The sequence below is a fragment of the Lipotes vexillifer genome, unplaced genomic scaffold (genome assembly GCF_000442215.2).
Source record: "Lipotes vexillifer unplaced genomic scaffold, Lipotes_vexillifer_v1.1 scaffold755, whole genome shotgun sequence".
NCBI classification, from domain to species: Eukaryota; Metazoa; Chordata; class Mammalia; order Artiodactyla; family Lipotidae; genus Lipotes; species Lipotes vexillifer.
This window is the reverse complement of record NW_006797755.1, coordinates 2,611,259-2,630,895: the sequence shown is the minus strand read 5'-3', so window position 1 is coordinate 2,630,895 and position 19,637 is coordinate 2,611,259. Positions and strand designations below refer to the sequence as shown.

Here is a 19,637-nt window from a genome sequence, read left to right as displayed (position 1 = left end):
GGATGAAGTGAGAGAGTAGCATTGATATATATATACACTACCAAATGTAAAATAGATAGGTAGTGGGAAGCAGCTGCATAGCACAGGGAGATCAGCTCGGTGCTTTGTGACCATTTAGAGGGGTGGGAAAGGGAGGGCAGGAGGGAGACGCAAGAGGGAGGGGATATGGGGAAATATGTATACATATAGCTGTATATGTTATACAGTAGATTCACTTTGTCATACAGTAGAAACTAACACAACATTGTAAAGCAACTATACTCCAATAAAGATGTTTTTTTAAAAAAAGTTCTCTAATGGCTTCCCATAGCACTTAAAATGAAATCACAGCTCCTCACCCTGGCTCTGAATGATTCGGCTCTTTGGCACTTTCTGATTGGTTATTATATCACGATATTTGGACAGAGAAATAGAGTGTCTCCTGTGTCTACCGTGTTCATTTCTGAAAGTAACTTGAATTTTTTTGGTAATTATAAAAGTTATATAATCACCTTGCAAGAATTTTAGAAAAGAGAAAAGACCATGTTTCCCAAACTATATCCCAGAGCCTCTCTAGCATAAGCAAACTTTGAAGAAAAAGGAAATGACCTAAGACTGGGGATATAAATAAATTATTACCTTGAGGTTAAAAGCTAAGGTTTTTAATCAGTCTAATCTGAGTTCAGACTTGCTTTTTCATTTACTGTATGCCCTTAGGTAAATTACTTAACTTCTCTAGGCCTCATCTTATTTAAATGGATTAATGAATATAGCACAGTGCCTGACTTACAGTAAGTATTCAATAAATGACAGCTACAATTGAAAGTAAATTTGTTTTAGGAGTTAGGACTTAAACATAAGGATCTATGGGATATTTTTTATTTGGGCACAAATCAGGCATACACTGTAAACTTCATAGTGTAGTTAGTAAACACTGTACATATTAATGGGCTGAATAAAGATTAGATAGGTGTAAATAATTTATAAAAGATTAAGCAGGGCTTCCCTGGTGGGGTGCAGTGGTTGAGAGTCCTCCTGCCAATGCAGGGGACATGGGTTCGTGCCCCGGTCTGGGAAGATCCCACATGCTGCGGAGCGGCTAGGCCTGTGAGCCATGGCCGCTGAGCCTGTGCGTCTGGAGCCTGTGCTCCGCAACGGGAGAGGCCACAACAGTGAGAGGCCCGTGTACCGCAAAAAAAAAAAAAAGAATAAACAGACCAAGCAAGTTATTTGCTTACATTTTTAACATTGATACCATTAACAGCAGTTATTATAATAGATGGTGGGACTGTGTGGCAGAGGAATAGAGGAGTTTCTGGAGAAAAGGGATGGTTAATAAAAAAAGGAAAAATGTACATATATCTTTTCCATCAAGACTGATAAGGTCTTACACATGAACCTAAAAAAGTACCATAGATTCTTGTTAGATTATACATACAATACGTCTAATAATCCTATCAAGTAGATATGTTCAGTAGACTCTGAGATCTCATTTTTCTCTGAAATTGTGTCCAAAACTTTTGATATTTGTTAATTGTTAACCTTTAGTTTCATTTGTGCCAATTGTTTCCATTTATTTATCTGCTAGGCAACCGTGTTCTTTGTTTCGCTTATCCTATATTTAGCTGCTACTTGAGGTACTTGTAGTTTTCAGGATTTGCTGGAAGAATTTGAGTTTTTCCTTTAAATTAAGTTCAAACCTATTTTGAAGAGTTATCAAAATCAGTGATGTGTACAATGTTCCTTTGAAAATGGGGAATTTGACTATGTGAACTGGTCATTGATGTACAGGTATGTAAGTGATCTGTAGAGCTGAGATGAAGCCTGGACCTCTTTAGAGGTCAGTCTAGTTTGTCCTTTTCTTTCTGGCAGACACTATATTTTCAATTGTGGACACGAGTCTGTTTTATTTTAAAATACTCTTGAGAATTTCTTTGGCATCCAGTTCTGTATCTGATAACGTTACTTTAAAAAATCTTGAATGCTTGTCTCTTAGGAAAACTGTTATTCTGATTTTTTAAAACATTTTAATTCTTATGGTTGGAAGCAAAAATAGTTGTTCACATATAATGATAATTGCTGTTTGATTAATCTTACAAAGTATATTAGGACATATCTCTTCAGATTTAGTTAATTAATTTAAAAAAATAAGCCAGCTTCTCTCTTTTCATGTTTCACAAGCATAAAACCTAATATTTACAGGCATTTTTCCAAGAGTACTTGCCTAATCTTTGCTCAGGTGAATTCATTACTATTTTCTGTGTATATTGAAAGATTTGTGAACATGTTTTCTATTTGAATGTTGTCATGTAAAGTAAGATTCAAACATGTTATTTAATAGTGGCTTGATCAACTCCTTTTATTTTTCCCCAGGAGGATAGCAAACAAGCACAGTTTTTAGCCTTGGCAGTTGTATACTTTATCTCTGTTCTTATGGTCTCGAAGTACAGAGACATTTTGGAACCCCAAAATGAAAGGCATAGCCAGTCTTTTAAGGAAACTGGTAGTGAAAGCGGTAATTTATCACTCCCTGGTAAGTTTCTGTATTTTATTATCTGGCATCCAAAGTTCAAGTAAAACATTACCTACTTATGATAGTTAAAATATTGATTCTGGAATTTATGTATAAAGTGAGAGTATGTATTTATTTTTACTAATAACCAAATATTTTAATTTAAGTACCATGTAGTTAATTGCAATTGGGAGATGGTTTCTGTTCGTTAAGTGAGCCATCTATTTGAAAGATGAGAAAATGTTATTCTTTTTTTAAAAAAAATAAATTATTTATTTATTTATTTTTGTCTGCTGTGGTTCTTCGTTGCTGCATGCGGGCTTTCTCTAGTTGTGGCGAGCGGGGGCTACTCTTTGTTGTGGTGCGTGGGCTTCTCATTGCGGTGACTTCTCTTGTTGCAGAGCACGGGCTCTAGGTCTGCGGGCTTCAGTAGTTGTGGCTCGCGGGCTCTAGAGCGCAGGCTCAGTAGTTGCGGTGCATGGGCTTAGTTGCTCTGTGGCATGTGGGATCTTCCCGGACCAGGGCTCGAACCTGTGTCTCCTGCATTGGCAGGCGGATTCTTAACCACTGAGCCACCACAGAAGCCCGAGAATATGTTATTCTTTACAAATAAAATATTAAACATTTTTGTTTAACTCCACATTTGTTGTAAAGAATAAATAACTTATATTTTCTTATGAGACAGATTTGTTAACAAATAACTGTAATAATTGGAGTTATAAAATTAGCTGCCAGTTATAGGGAAAGTTATAAAATTAGCTGCCAGTTATAGAGAAGCAGGTATTGTAGTTACAGAAGTAGCTGTTACCCAACAGGGGTGATTTATTTATCCAATCAATATTCATTCCGTACCTCCTAGGTTCTTGTTCATTATTAATGAACAAAAGAAAAAAAGTCTGCCCTCCTGGAGCTTAAATTCTAGTGAGAGGAAGTAGAAAATAAGTACATTTAATAAATAAATTGTATAGTATTGATTATTTTAGAAGGTGTTAAGTCCTAAGAAAAGAAAAATTAAATGGGGAAAATTATCAGGAATGACCAGGAGAAAGGGGGTATTTCACTCTAAGGAGAAAGGGATTTTCGCTCTAAGGAGAATGAGAAATTATTGGAGGGTTTTGAGTACAGGAGTTAGAATTGATATATGTTTTTAAAAGTAACACTTGGAATTCTGTTTTAAGAATACACCCTACAGGGCAAGAAAAACCAATGTTTTAGTTATGTACTGCTGTGTTACATGTTACCTCAAAGCTAAAACTCACAACTGTTTTAGTCTTATTATCATGATTCCATGAATTTGATTCAGGTAAGTCGCAGTGGTAATGATTCATCCCTGCTACAGATGTTGTTTGCTGGGGTTGGAAAGTCCGAAATGGCTTTTCTCCTCATTAATCTAGTGCCTCAGCTAGAATGGCTCCAAGAGCTAGGGCTGAGTGACTGAAATGGCTAAGCTGGGGTTGTATGTGTGGGGCCTTGCCACTTGTTCTCAGATGAATTTCTTGGTTTTACTCCAGCCAGGTAGCCAGATTGTTTATAGAGGTGTTCAGAGATTCTGAGAATGTACAGATTGCCAGATCTTAAGCTTGGGCACAGAACTGGCCCACTTCTAGCACATTCAGTTGGTTACAGTGAGTCAGGCCCAGCCCAGACTCAATGACTTCTCAAGGGGGTGAATACCAGGAAGCATGGCCAATAGAACCATTAATGTCACAGTCTTAACATAGCCAGTTAGGAAGATATTGCAATAACCTGGGCAAGAGGTAATTTTGGGGAAGGACTAGGGTGGTAGCTGTAGGGCTAGTGAGAAGCAGTCAGATTCTGGATATATTTTGATAGTGAGAAAACAGGATTTTAAAATATTGGCTGTGGATATGCAAAAGATGGAAGGTAGTCAAGAATGATTATAAGGTGCACTTGGATAGACTGAAGGTGAAACATACTAAGGGAAGAAGATAAGAAATTCAGTTTCCAACATGTTGAGTTTGTGATGTCTTTCAGACACATAAAAGAAGATGCAGAGTAGGCAGTTATATATAACAGTCTGAATCTTATTTATTTGTGTATTTATTTATTGAAATAGTGGTATTTAAAACTTTGAGAGTTAATGAGACCACTAAGGAAATGAATGTTGATAGAGAAGATAAAAGGATTAAGAACTGAGTACTAAGTCCCTTCAAGTTAAGAAATCCAGGAGAAAAAGAAGTGAAGGAGGTAAGGAAGGAACAACAGTAAGGTAGTAGATGAAAAACCAGAAGAGCGTGGTGTCCTGTAAGCCAAGTGAAAAAAGTATTGTCACATTGGAGAGAATAATCAGTTGCTGCTGCTATGTCAAGTGCTGTTAGGACTGAGAACTGACCATTGGATTTAGCAAGATGGAGCATTTTTGTTGGAATGGAGTGAACACCTGATTGGAGGGAATGAACATCAAGTAGAAAAGATGATGCTCCCTGTTGAACTAGATTTTAAGGACCATTGCATTATTCAAGCATTTAGGAGTGGTAACAAGTGTTCTAGCAGTAGAAACCATGATTGAGGTAGAGGTAATTATTGGTGTTGTAAAGTATTATGTGTTATGCCATGAGTAGCAGGAGATAAAGTTGGAGTTGAATAGCCATCTGAAAAATACTTATTGACTACCTACTACTTGCCAGGCATTGTTGTAGGCCCAGGCATTGTCATAGGTGCTGGAGATGAAGTGTTAAAGAACGTACATTCCCTGCCCTGATAAAGTTTACAACTTAGCCGACTCATATTATTGAAGAACCTTGTACTTTATCCTAAGGATTTTGGACTTTTTCTTATAGGCCAATGGCTTTCAACCTTGTGTTGCTACCCATTGGTATATCATATTCAATTTGGGGTTTTCTAAGATATTTTGTCATTATTATTTATTATTATTATATTATTATTATTTTATTAAACCATCTAATTATTTGCTGCGTACATTTTATAGATTATTTAATTTGTTTTTTACCTTTTAGAACATGCCGTATATTTCATAATTTAAAATAATTAGGACTGAGTGTACCTTTTTAAAATGAGTTGTAAATTTTTTTATTCATACTTTTCTTCTTTTTCTGGGTAAGATGTAGAAAACTCACCAGCAGCATTCAGTCCATTATCTCCAGCATCCATGGAAGAATCTGAAAGTGCATCATCTGCTCGAAGGAGGGACTCAGGCATTGGGGAAGAAATGGCTACTGGTTTAGGAAGCAATGTGGACGTAGCTCCTTCTGTAGCACCTCCAAGTGTCAGTGCAGGCCCAGATGCCATCAGTGAGGTGCTGTGCACTCTTTCTTCAGAAGTCAGTAAAACTCAGGAAACCAAAAGCGATGGAGAAAATGAATTGGATAACAAGGCTGCACCATCAGTTCCCGTTTCAAAAAATATCAACGTGAAGGACATTCTCCGAAGCTTGGTTAACATACCAGGAGATGGAGTCACAGTGGATCCTGCCCTTCTGCCACCAGCCTGCCTTGGAGCTCTTGGTGATCTATCTGTTGAGCAGCCCGTGCAGTTCAGATCTTTTGACAGGTACTGTAAATAGTCTTTAAATATATAAATATAAGGATTTAAATATATAAATTAATAAAGATTTAAAGGTTATAAATATATAAATTTATAAATATATAAATTTATTGGAGTATAGTTGCTTTACAATGTTGTGTTAGTGTATACTGTACAGCAAAGTGAATCAGCTGTAGGTATACATATATCCCCTCTATTTTGGATTTCCTTCTCATTTAGGTCACCACGGAGCACTGAGTAGAGTTCCCTTAGCTATACAGTAGGTTCTCATTAGTTTATAAATATATAAATTATAAGGATTTAAAGGTTAAACAAGAATTTAACTTTGTTAAATTTTGTAGCTTCAACATTAAAAAGGGATGTTTTGATACAGTTTTAAAAAGTATAAGGATATTTTGTTGTATGGTTTGTATTTTGTTTCAAATTTTTATTTATCAACATAATTATTAAGATTATTTAAGAATAATTTTAATATTACATTGGCAAGTTGTATATTAAATAATTTTTTTCTTCATTTGTTGCAACTTAGAAATCACCTGTATTTACAAATGGTTACCTTTCATTCCCCTGCTGTCAGTACTGTGCCAGCCTTTGTGAAAAAAAGTGGGAATCTGTGGATTCCGAGATTCAGGAATTCAGCAAAGTGTTCAGAGTCTTGACAGCTTGAGAAAGCTAACTATAGATTCCTGACTTTGTTGGTTCTGCTGTCCTAAGAAACCGTTGGCCAATTTGCATGAAAATTTTCTTTATATTAAATTTTCTGAAATTCTGCCTATAAGACATGTATGTATCAGAGTTGTTAAGCATATTCTTTTTCAAAAATCAATATTTTTATCTGAAAACAAGCTCTACCTTACAGAAAAGTTGCCAGTTAAAAGAAATTTTATTTTTCCTGAATCTGTTGAGGGAAAATTGATACAGTACTCCACACATTTTGAATATTTTATTGTATATTTTCTGCATAACCACAATACATTCATCAAAATAAGGAAATTAACATTGATATAATATTAATACTACTGTCAAATCTTGAAACACCTTTCAAGTTTCACTAATTTTCTCGGTAATACTCTTTATAGTAGAAGGATCGAATTCAGACTTATGTGTTGTATTTTGTTGTGTCTCTTTATCCTCCTTCAATTTGAAAGAACAGTTCTTTAGTCTTTCCTCAAATTTAATGACCTCGAAACTTTAGAAGATGAGTGCCCAGCTGTTTTGTATAATGTCCCTCAGTTTAGATTTGTCTAATTAGTGTCCTAGGGATTCGATTCAAGTTAAAGCAGTAATATCACAGCTATTTCTTCCTGTTGTATTCTAACAAGTGGCACATGGTTTTATCTCATTACTGGCGATACTCATTCTGATCAATTATAAAAATGGTATTTTCTGGGTTTCTTCACTGTTAAGGTACCTCCCTGGGAAGAGGGGTTTAGAAACTGTTACCCTCCTCATCAAATGGATTCAGCACATTCATCATATGGCCTTACAGTTTCATACTTTATAGAATGAATTATAATATTATTATTGTTGTTTATATTGATGCTCAGATTGTCTCTGGTTTGGCCAGTGGGATTTCCTTCCAGTTGGCTTCTGTTTTCTTTTAACATATCCTCATCATAATTTCCCTCTGGTTATTTTCTTTGTGTCTCCTGTTCTCTGTATTTCATCTCATCTCCTAGTTTTCTACTTCAGACTTGATGGCACATTAGATATCCAAGCTGGTTAAAATTATTAATATACTTAATATGCTCTGGAAGAACACAGGGAATATATAATTTTAATGGAAAATCTTTTTGCCATCATCCTCTATCATCTTACTCCCTCTACCTCTGTTTAAAGATTAGGTCAGTCTCGTGGAATGATGAGATTGACAGAGTCTAAATTCCAGGTCAATAGCATATTGGTATATGTCTAATGTGACATTATAGATATAGTGGCTGCTAGATTCAGATGTCTTTCTTTTTTCTTTTTTATTAGGCTTTATAATATAGGAGTTAGAATATTGACTCTAGAAATCAGATGAAACTGTGTTTGAGTTCTGGCTCTGTTACTTATTAGTGAATTTGGACAAATTACCTCATCCTCCTGAGCCTCAGTTTCCTTATCCTTACACTGTGCAATACTATACAGCTATTAAAGAGAAAAAAAGCAGAACAATATGTACTGGTGTGAAATGATATTGAAGATATATTAATCTATAACACTTAGCATGAAGAAATCCAGAAATTTAAAAGATGATACCTAGTCTTAATGAGGGTATGAAGAAATACTTTTATATTGTTGAGAGGGCATATTGGTACAATTTATCTGAGGGAAAATTGGCAGTTAATTAAAATTTAAAATATGTAAACCTAATTATATAAGTTTATACAGAAGATATATGCAAGTATAAAATGTTTTCTTTCTGCAAGAGGAATTTCATAATTAAGCTAATACCTATTGAGCTTTTACCCTGTGAAGGTGTATTAAAGTGCATTTTTTAGATAGATAGGTAGGTAGGTGGATAGATAGATACTGTTTTTATTCTTACTTTACAGATGATGAAACCTGAGGCACAGGGAAAATAAATAAATGCCTTAAGCTTTTGCGCTAATAAATGGTGGAGCTAAAATTTAAACCGTGGCCAGTGGACTCTAAATCCTGTCATTTGGCTGTGCTATGCAAATGTAACTGCCAATTTATTAAGAATTGGTTACATGTGTTGTTTCCTATGAATATAGTAAATACTGTGCAGCCACTAATGAGAGAAAAGCACAACTGATGTATTGATGTAAAATGATATTCAAGATATATTATTAAATGGAAAAAGCAGAGTACAGTTTAGTTTGGAATTTATGATCTTTAGAAAAAATAGATATATGTGTTCCCATATGCTTCAAAAAATTTATAACAAACTGCAATGGCTATATTTTGAGGGTGAGAAGAGGTATAAATGATTAGGTTTTTTCTAATATTCACAATTTTTATGAATTTGTTTAAATTAATCTTAATTGAATAGTGAGAATAACTTAAGGGTAGAGTTTTACATTTAATAAATCTTACTAATATACTCAAAGTTGTTTCCTTATAAATTCCCCGAATTTCATGTATTTTGGGATTTATTTCTTTTTAAGTAGCATAGAAATTGTCTATGCCTTAGTGATACCTTCAGTGAGTAGGTTACAAACTTATTTAGGAAACTGTGCACAGGGAATACATTTTAAAGGGGTTTATTGAAATAGGAAACAAAGGGGAATTTTGGTGATAGCATTTTTCAGGAGGTTATTTGGAACTTACATGTCTGGTATGCATTTAACATACTATCTGATGGCAAGCAAACTGCTCTGTTTTTCCCCCGTCTTTTTCTTAGCAAGAGACACCTTTTGAAAAACTATTTTCATGCAGCTTTAGACCAGAGGAGTATCTTTGAGAATTTCAAAGCATCCTTCTGATCATGTATTTATCTCTGGAATGCTGTGTCAGAGATCACAGCTCTCCTCATATCTTAAGAATTATCAACTTCCAAGCAATAGCTGGAACGTTTAGAGTAACAGCTACATGAGTGGAACCTTGCTGAAAGGCTGCCAGGTTGTGGGCCTTTGTGGATGGCAAGGTGTTTGTGTTCATTCCCATGCCAAAATTCTTGCTCTTATCTAATTTGAAGATCCTCTCTGGTGATTAGCGGATGCCAGGGATTTATCTTGATAAAGTTCAAGGGCTTGTCTGGCTTTTCAGCTAGATCCTTAGGGACTAAAGTACTAGGCTTAAAATGCTCTTTTCTCCTTTAGTGAACTATTTGCATGTTAAAGAAAATAGCATTTATGTGAAAGTTTGTGATAATTCAAACTGATATAATTCTGAAATGGAACTTCTGAACCTTAGTGATCTGGAAAACATTGTTGCTTTCTGTCGTTACTCAATAAAAAGAAATCTTTAAAAAAGTATCCCTAGTTCAGGTAAGAAAAAAAAAAGTCAAGTGTTTACACTCTCTATCTCTGGAGACTTAGGAAAATTACTTCTTTCTCATCTGTAAAATGGGGATAATAATATGTAGTACTTACCTCATGGGTTGTTATAAATATAAATAATTCCCTCATAGGTTGTTATAAATATAAATAATGTAATTCATATATGTCCTTAGCATAGTGTTCACAAATACTAATTATTCATTAAAGTTGGTGAGTATAAAGAAAAAAAAGCAATAATATGTGAAATTTTATACTTTAATATTTGGTTTTTAATTGAAAGTTGGGAAAAATAGCTTATATAACTAAAAGACTTACCTGTCTTTCAAATTTTTTATGCCAAAAACGTTTGAAATGCTTTTTGTTAAAATTGATGGCTGATATTAAAAATTCAGTAATTTGTTTCTTGAAAATTAACAAGGATTTCAATTTGTCTTTTAAATGGAAACTTAAGCTGTAGCCTGAGAACAGTGCCATTTTATTAAAACTTTAAGACATGCTTTACTAGTTTAGATTTACACTTTCATGCATGATAAATATGATAGCTTAAAGATCCCCCTGTGTTGAAGATTTTAGTCTTGTACACAGAAATTTTATAATTTAACAATAGTAAAAACAGTTGGAATGAAAATATCCTGAAATCTGCCTGCTGCTTAATGTCCTTTTAAGTGAGTCTTTGTTACTGAATTTTCTTTGTTTTTATGTGACCCAGAGCTAAAGTATTATTATGTTACTTCCTCAGTGATGATTTGAGTCAGTCATTGAATTTGGACATTGATTAATTTTATTTGTCTATTATGTACTAAGTACATAGCTGGGCTAAAGAATGCAACTTTTCCATTTCTGAGCGGATATATTTTTGTATTTTAGTAGTAGTAGTACATATATAATTTAATATCTTGGAAATCTTTATTGCCATTGCTTATAGATGATTATAATATAGAATTACCTTTAAATGTTAATATGATTGTGGCGATGGTGGCACAATTCTGTGAACATTCTAAAAACCATTTAATTGTATATTGTACATGAATAAATTGTATGGAATGTGAATTATATCTCAATAAAACGTAAAGGTCAGTATGAGGAAACAGTTCAAATTAGAGGCTCTTGTTTGGATAAACCCAGAATTGTGGGACAGTTCTGCCATTTACCTTTGCAAGTTACTTTACCTTTCTGAGGTTTACTTTTTAAATTTTCTTAAATGGAGGTAATTTGTATGTTAGGATTGTTTTGTGAATTGAGTAATAATTCTTGGCATATTGTCAGTGCTTAATCGTAGCATTCATTAATAATTTATTAAGTTTATATAATAGGATCATGTAGAAGCACAAAGAATAGTGAACTCTGACTTGGCAATCTGGGGAGGCTTACCTTTGAGCAAGGTTTTGACAGGTGAGAAGGAAGTTTGCTGGCAAGCAGGACTAAGAGGAAGGCGTCTTGGTAGAGAAATAGCACATACAGAGGACTGGAGTTGTGAAAGCATGTACATGCTCAGTTCAAGAGTCATAACAGCATATTACAGTAGTATGTAAGGAGTGCTAGTTAAATGTAAATTCATAGAGGTAGCCACACTTCAGATGTGTCAGGAATGAGAATATGTGAAAGATACTGGACAATAAATATTTACTGAACTGAAATAAAGTATAGCTATTATTCATGGTTGAAAACATTATTAGGGGCTTCCCTGGTGGCGCAGTGGGTGAGAGTCCGCCTGCCGATGCAGGGGACACGGGTTCGTGCCCCGGTCCGGGAAGATCCCACATGCCGCGGAGCGGCTGGGCCCGTGAGCCATGGCCGCTGAGCCTGCGCGTCCGGAGCCTGTGCTCCGCAATGGGAGAGGACACAGCGGTGAGAGGGCCACGTACCGCAAAAAACAACAAAAACAAAAACGTTATTAATGGCAGTTGTTTAAAGGAATAGAAATGAGGTCAAGTTCTTTTGTTATCTTTTATTAACTGTGCCATCTTGGACACATAGAGATTGTGCATATTATGGGACATCTGTGGTAAACATTTTTTTTTTTCTACCAGCTTTCCAACATTTTATTATGAAAATGTTCAAACATACAGAGAAGTTGCAAGAATTGTACACTGAACACCCAGAGACCCACCACTGAGATTCTGCAATTAGCCTTTAACTGTTTGCTTCATCATACAGTTCTCCATATAGCCATCTGTCTATTCATCAGTCATTCTTATTTTTCTGATGCATTTCAAAGTAAGTCGCATACATCAGATCACTTCACTCAAACATTTCAGGCGCAGATCTCTAACCAGACATCAATACTGTTTTTAAGGTAAAATGTACATACAACAACAGGCACAAATTTTTAAGTATGCCATTTGATGAGTTTTGACAAATTAAATACCTGTGTAACCTAAATTTCCAATCAAGATATCATCAGTCTTGAAAGTTCCTTCATGCTCCTTCTCAGCCAATGCCTGTCTCTACCCTCCATGGGCAATTATTGTTCTATTTTAATTTATTTTTATTTTTTTTAAACAATAGATTAGTTTTGTCTTTTCTAGAACTTCATGTAAAAGGAAATACAAAATTTATGTTCCTCTGTGTACGGCTTCCTTCACTCAACATAATGCTTTTGAGATTCATACGTGTTATGTTAATCAGTAGTTTGTATCTTTTTATTGCTGGATATTATTCCATTGTAAAAACACATCACCATATTTTTATTCATTTTTCTGCTTAAAGGATTCTGGGCTATTTCCAGTTTTTGGCTCTTATCAGTAAAGCTATCTGAATGTTATTGTACCTATTTTTTGTGGACTTCAGTTATCTGGAGGAAATTTCTAAGAGTGGAATTGCTGGTACATAGGGTAGGTTTATGGCTTAAGTTTCAAATATAGAAAAAGCAATTTCACTTTTCTAAATGTTAATTTCTATTGCTCCTATCAGTATTTGCCTATCATATGAGTAAACTAAATCTTTCTAGTTCTGTCTTTTGTGAACAAATGTCAAAGTAAATTCTCCATATCCCCCCCGCCCCATCCCCTGAAAATAGGTTACTACGAAATAGGTATCTAGAGATTTTCTTAAACAATAGGCTTGTAAATATTTGCCCCATGGTAGGTAATATACAAATTACATTTTTTATTGTTTTCTGAATGTGCTACCAGCACACGTGTACACACACACACACACACACACACACACACACACACACACACACGCGCATGTGCGCACAGAGGGGGTCATCTACTCCCCCTAAAGTCAATAATCTTCATCCGATATAAGCTACCATGATTTAAGCACACCATTTTGGATTGAGGGCTCAGGTGGCTGTTGCTTCTATTTTTTAGTGTATAGTTAACATTGGCAGTCACCCTTATAATGAAGTGACACCAGCTACCCCCAAGTACATTGAATAAGCCATGCCTAGCACAAGAGAACTTGATTTAATTGGCAACGGTGTTTGCTGTCACATGATAGGCACTGAAGTAAAACGAAACCTATTTCACTTTGTATTGTCTCTTTTTGATGTAACAATAAAAACAAAATGTATTTTTAAAGTGCTGGAATTGTATAATTTTCACTGTCGAATACATATATCGGGATCAAGTATCTAAGTAAGTTTATTTAGGAACTGAATACTCTAAAGCTGTTAAGGGAGTACTTGAAGCTTGCAGTTACAATATTGTCAACAAAAGATGTGATTAAATAAATTGAATGTTGAAAACTTTAGGCTTATGGTTAATACCAGGTAATTAAAAGTAAGCACTGCTGTGGGAGTGCATTATGTATCAGCTGTCCTCTTTACCTCATTAACTGGATTTTTGCATGTTTATGGAGCTAACTTCAATTAAAAATGCCTTTTAAGTTATGCCTATTAAGGCCTTTTAGTTACTATTTTGGTATAAAGTATTACACTTAATGAAATTGGTATATGGTTAATACCTGTGTTTGAGTAATACCCAAGATGAACAAATTTGATTATTTGATATTTTTACATCTAGGTTTTATGCCTATGCATTGTTTTTTCTATGTAATATAAGACAGTCTATGAGAGTTAAAAAGTAAAACTTTGGTTGTTTACATGTTAAAAAATTGTTCATACCTGCTTTTTCTTACCTTATAAGATTTCTAAGGTTTTATCATTTCAACTTAGTGGTGCTTTAAAATCCTTACAGAAACATGTTGAGTTTTCTGCTTCACTTCTGAGGTTAAGAAAAAGTTAATTAATTTTCCACTTGAATGCCAAATTCCTATTTTCCTATATACCTTTGGTTATATTTTAAGGTGGATAATTAAAGATGATCCTAAATTTAAAGAATATTGTAAATATAAATTGAAATGTGAAAATTGATTATTATATTTCTGTAGAACATTGTCTCGATTCTAAAAAAAGAAGTGTAAATAACTGAACACCACTGAAGAGATTTCTTATGGAGAGTATATTCTAAGTTGTACATCAAAATAGAGATAAGAAAAAATTAGGAAAAAAGAAGTTGGTTTCTTATTTTCTGTTTTGAAATTCATGTAATTAACTTGAGTGATCTTCTGTATTTTAAAATTTATTTACTTTATTTCAGAAGTGTCATCGTGGCAACAAAAAAATCAGCAGTCTTACCTTCCACACTTACAAGTATACCTACCAATGCTGTTAGTGTGGTTTCTTCAGCAGATTCAGCCCAAGCCTCAGACGTGGGGGGAGAATCACCTGGTGAGTTTGTTATCAGCGATTTCAACAAAAAAGTTCTTAATCCCATTGCAAAGCTTAGGATTTTTGATTAAGTTAAGAAGTTTTGTTAGGCATATTTTGAATGATTATGCTTTTGTATTATGTTGTTGATTATTTGATGATTTTCTGAATAAATTTGAGTAATATGAAATAAATTAAATCAAGGATTTTAATACTTTCTCCACTTAAACATAGTAGTGTATGACAAATTGGATGCTGCTGGTTGGGTGGTTGAATGAATGACAGATTTATTAAAATACTTTTTTTCTTTCCTTTCACTTGAGAAGATGTGTATAGATAGTGGTTAATATGAGAAAGTTTTGCTGACATTTGGTCTTTTAATCTGGTTATCAGTTGCCAGATGTTTATGAGGTATCCAATACTTTGCTTTCTATTGCATAGTTTTTGAATTAGATGCTTGGAAAGCGAATGCTGCCCTCAAGTCTATCATCATTCTAGCATTAGTCATCATAGTTCAATAACTCTTAATACAATTTGATTTTTGCCCCACCTCTCTCTCTTTATTCCTTCCAAATGTAAAAGCCTTTTGGTGCGCATGTATGGGTGCAAGATCCTAAATCCCTAGGTGTTGACTGGAAGCTCAGTGATAATAGCAGGTGAACTTGAAGACTATGTGATGTTAAAAAGACCAAGTTAGGACAAAGGGAATATTATTTTATATAAGTAGTATTTTTCTAAGTGTTGTGCTATTTCATTAAAAAAAAAACAAAGAACTAAAAAAAGAAAAAAAATTAATCCCCCAAAGGATTCATCCTTTCTTGTTACTCTAGGATGAGATTAATGAAAAATAAAAGGAATTTTGAAGGAATGACTAGGTGGATTATGTTAAAATCAGAAATAATGTTTTTCCTTCATCTTTTGCGACATCTCAGGCCTCCTATCCAGTGTTCTACCTTTATTTGGTAAACTAGTATATTTCAGCGAGTTTTGCTGCTAACTTGATGTTTCTACTAGCCAGTTGTCAGGGACATTTAATTTTTCCTTTCTGTGTACTATGTATCATGTGTTCCAGAAACAAAGACTAGTATTTTTAAAAAATATATTTATTTATTTAAATTTATTTGGTTGCGGGTTTTAGTTGGGGCAAGCAGGCTCCATAGTTGCAGCATGTGGGCTCCTTAGTTGTGGCATGTGAACTCTTAGTTGCGGCATGCATGTGGGATCTAGTTCCCTGACCAGGGGTCGAACTTGGGCCCCTTGCATTGGGAGAGTGGAGTCTTAACCACTGCACCACCAGGGAAGTCCCAGGATTGTTTATTTCTTTTGTCTTCCCTGTTTTTCTTTTTCCTTTCATTGTAGTTATTTTACTTGTGCTAACAAAAACTTTTTTTTCAAAGTTTTAAATGTGAGTAATTCTTTACAAATTTCTTAGTGTTAAGTGATAATAGAAAATGCTCACAGTAGGTTAAGTAAAAAAAAATTACATGCAATACTTTACATGCTATGTAATCATAACTATGTGAAGTATGTATATACTTTTCATATATGGAAAAAGCAAGGAAATGTACTCTGAAGTTACTTGATTATTTCCATGAATGAATGGAAATTTTGATTTTCAAAATTTTTAGTATAGTTTCCAAAAATTTATCAATAATCCTGTATTATTTTTATAATTAGGAAAAAATAGTTGTTGAAGAAAAATATCCACAAGGAAACCGAAAGCTGTAGTGGTAGTAGACAGTTTTGTGCTGCCTTGTTTTTTATTTTATTAAAACATTTTAAAAAATTAATAGACCTTATATTTTAGGTCAGTTTTAGGTTATAGAAAAATAGAAAGGAAAGTAGAGAGTTCCCATATATGCTCTCAACCTCACTCTCTCTTCATTTCTCTGTTGTTAACATCTTGCAATAGTGTGGTATATTTGTTACATTTTGTTTTTCATCATTCATTGTCTTAGTGAGAAACAATAAAGGAAAGTAAGTGTAGAACTCCAGCAAAATTTCCTCTTCTTTATTTTCTCCTTCTTTATTTCCTTCATCATTATACTCTGATACTTTTTTTTTTTTTTTTGCTTTGGAGAAGAAGCAATTTGGGGATCTATTTTGGGCTGGTTACGCAAATTTCTGTTCTTCCACCTCCATCCAAAGGCCTTAAAAAAAATCAACTGTGATTTTTCTAGACAAGCCCCTGTTGGGAAAAAGTCAGATGTTACTAATATCTATGGAACTTTCTGCTGTCTTTTAAATTCAGTAATAGTGAATTCCTAATAACTTCCCAGAGCATATGTAGTAAATTCAGAGGTTCACAGTACACTGAGTAAAATATTATCATCTTATTTTGAATATATTACCCTTTAATTTCAGTTTATGGGGCAAGGTAAATAGGATCCTCTGATTGCTTTTAAATATATTTTTCAAAATTCATGCAGTCTTTGACTTATTTCAGTAAAGCCAGAAAAAATGTTAAACAAGTAAATAAAATTGGTACAAGGGAAAGAAAAAGAAATTCATGCAGTCTTCAGAAGAGATAAGAAACAGAAAGAAAGCTGATATATGAGTAATATTTGATATAAAACAGTATAAAAAATTTCTTTCTGAAGCCATTGTATATTTTCCAGTAAGTTCATTATAATGTAAAATACCCTGAAGAACCATATGCAGAATTACAAAATAACTTGCTATCTTGAAGACTATTGTATTTATTGGTAAAACCTCACAAAACCCTGTATCCAGCCTATAATGTACCCTTTTCCCCCTCTTATTTAAATTTTGTATAATTTGTGGTGGTAGTATTTCTCAAATAGTTCCCAGTTTTTTCCAGTTTGGGGTAGAATTTGTAGTTCATTTCCTTTATTTATCTCCCTTTATTTAAAAAAAAAAATGTTCCTTTTTAAAAATGACTTAAGTCATTCTGAGTTGTTCTTGTGACGATGGTCTTTATTTTTGTCACTTGTTTTGATTTCCATACCTGACTTTTCCTTTCCTCTTCCTCTGTCACTAGGCTCTTGTTGTCACTTATATGGAGTCTCGATTTTAGTTTATTACTTCCATTCCATTGATTGCTGCCATGAACATTACTGCCTTGATAAGAAATCTAAACCAATTGAGTGTTTTCAGTCATCCTATTTCTTACTCTCCTACAGCCCCATTTTTCGTGCTTTTGCCTACTATACTTGCCCTTGTAGTCTGTTCTCTTTTCACGTGGAATCCAAACAAATAGTTATCTCTCTGCCATCAATATTTTTAGCTGATAGATTTTTGTTTTCTTTTTGGTAAATCTTTTGATTTAAGTTATTTGCCATTAAAAAAATAGGCTATACAGTATATCAAAGCTTATTATGCTGCTTCTGGTTCAAGTAAGATTTGGGAAAAATGATTTGTGGATGAATTGATTGTTATTGTGATTACTTGCTGAGCTGGGCAGTTTATTCTTGCAGATCTGGGTAACTTAGGTGTTATTCTTGGTTTGATCTTGGATTATTTTCTTTACATGAAAATACAGTTAATATCTGTCTCTGTGGACCATAAACCTTTGTGTCTTGGGATGACTTCAGTTCTGGATTTTATAGTGAGTCAGCAACAAAAAGTGAACTGCTCATATTTAGTAATAGATTATTGGTTAATAAAAAAATATACTTGATAGTACATAGTACATTAACAAAAATGGGAACTTCCTTGGAAGAAACCATGTGAACAGAAAACATAAAATATGAGTTTTGTAGCAAAAAAGTTTAAACTATTTGGAAATTTTTATATCAAAATGGGATTTCTATGTTTTACGTGTGGCACAATTAAAGACAAACTAGGACTGGATCCCAGAAAAAGAATAAGAACTTGTCAACTTATGTGAGGTCAGAGATTTTTCTGTCAAAATATTACCACCCTAATAATTTTATGATTTTGTGAAAAAATTAAGGATTTGTTAATACATTTTATTTTTATTTTTTAATTTATTTAAAAAATTTTATTTTTTATTTTTATTTTTGGCTGCATTGGGTCTTTGTTGCTGTGCATGGGCTTTCTCTAGTTGAGGCGAGCCGGGGCTACTCTTTGTTGAGGCGCGCGGGCTTCTCATTGCAGTGGCTTCTCTTGTTGCAGAGCACGGGCTCTAGGCGCGCTGCCTTCAGTAGTTGTGGCACGTGAGCTCTAGAGTGCAGGCTCAGTAGTTGTGGTGCACGGGATTAGTTGCTCCGCGACATGTGAGATCTTCCCGGGCCGGGCTCGAACTCTTGTCCCCTGCATTGGCAGGCGGATTCTTAACCACTGTGCCACCAGGGAATCCCTGGAAATACATTTTAAAACAGTGTACATTATTAAAACTATGATTGGTATTCAAGTTTTGACTCATACAAATTTCAGATTTTAGTTTGAATAATGTTTCTTAGCTTTTGTAGCATTTTATTAGCAAAAAAGTGTAATATAATAATAATGGCAAACCTTTCGTAAGAAGTGGTAAAAGATTCATCAGGAGAAACAAGTTTTGCCCTTTGTGTATGCATATTTATTTATAAAGAACACTAAAAGAGAAAATAGAATTTTTAGTAAATATATGAAAATCTGTAAATTTTAGTTACTCATTAGTAAAGGCTTAATTTTCCAGACTACAATATGTGTTAAGATGCAGTTACTCTTTTTTCAAGTGTCCGGTGGTGTTTTCAAATATGTTTGATTTGCAAAGTGTAAACGATTAAAACAGAATTGAAGCTAACCCAATGAAGGAACTAAATAGACTGTTCTTAAGTAATTTATGTGCTGAGTGTTTGCTAATTTGCAAAATTTAAGTTACACTACTTACCAGAGTATTAGGCTCTACTGTGTATCAGAGCCATGCATAGTATAAATTAGTATGTTTATTTTTAATGTTGAAGGAAAATTTTGATTCTTTGCTTTATATAATCTTTGACCCAAGAGGCTTATCTTTACTTATCCAATAAAAGTTTCTTTTATTTAATGAAGAATTTTACCTGGGCATATAGATTATCCCCCCTGAATTGGTCTGGAATGGGTGGGGAGGGAA

At 34.0% G+C, this 19,637-nt stretch overlaps 1 protein-coding gene across 2 annotated transcripts in view; it reads left to right on the top strand.

Moving 5' to 3' along the window:
- Nucleotides 1–19,637, top strand: part of LRBA (LPS responsive beige-like anchor protein) — a 777,508-nt gene that overhangs the window by 190,248 nt on the left and 567,623 nt on the right. For both annotated transcript variants that reach the window (XM_007469901.1, XM_007469902.1), the window contains 3 exons: nt 2,353–2,512; nt 5,581–6,022; nt 14,511–14,641. In XM_007469901.1, coding sequence (XP_007469963.1) covers nt 2,353–2,512; nt 5,581–6,022; nt 14,511–14,641 — 733 coding nt within the window. The remainder of the gene's footprint in view (nt 1–2,352; nt 2,513–5,580; nt 6,023–14,510; nt 14,642–19,637) is intronic.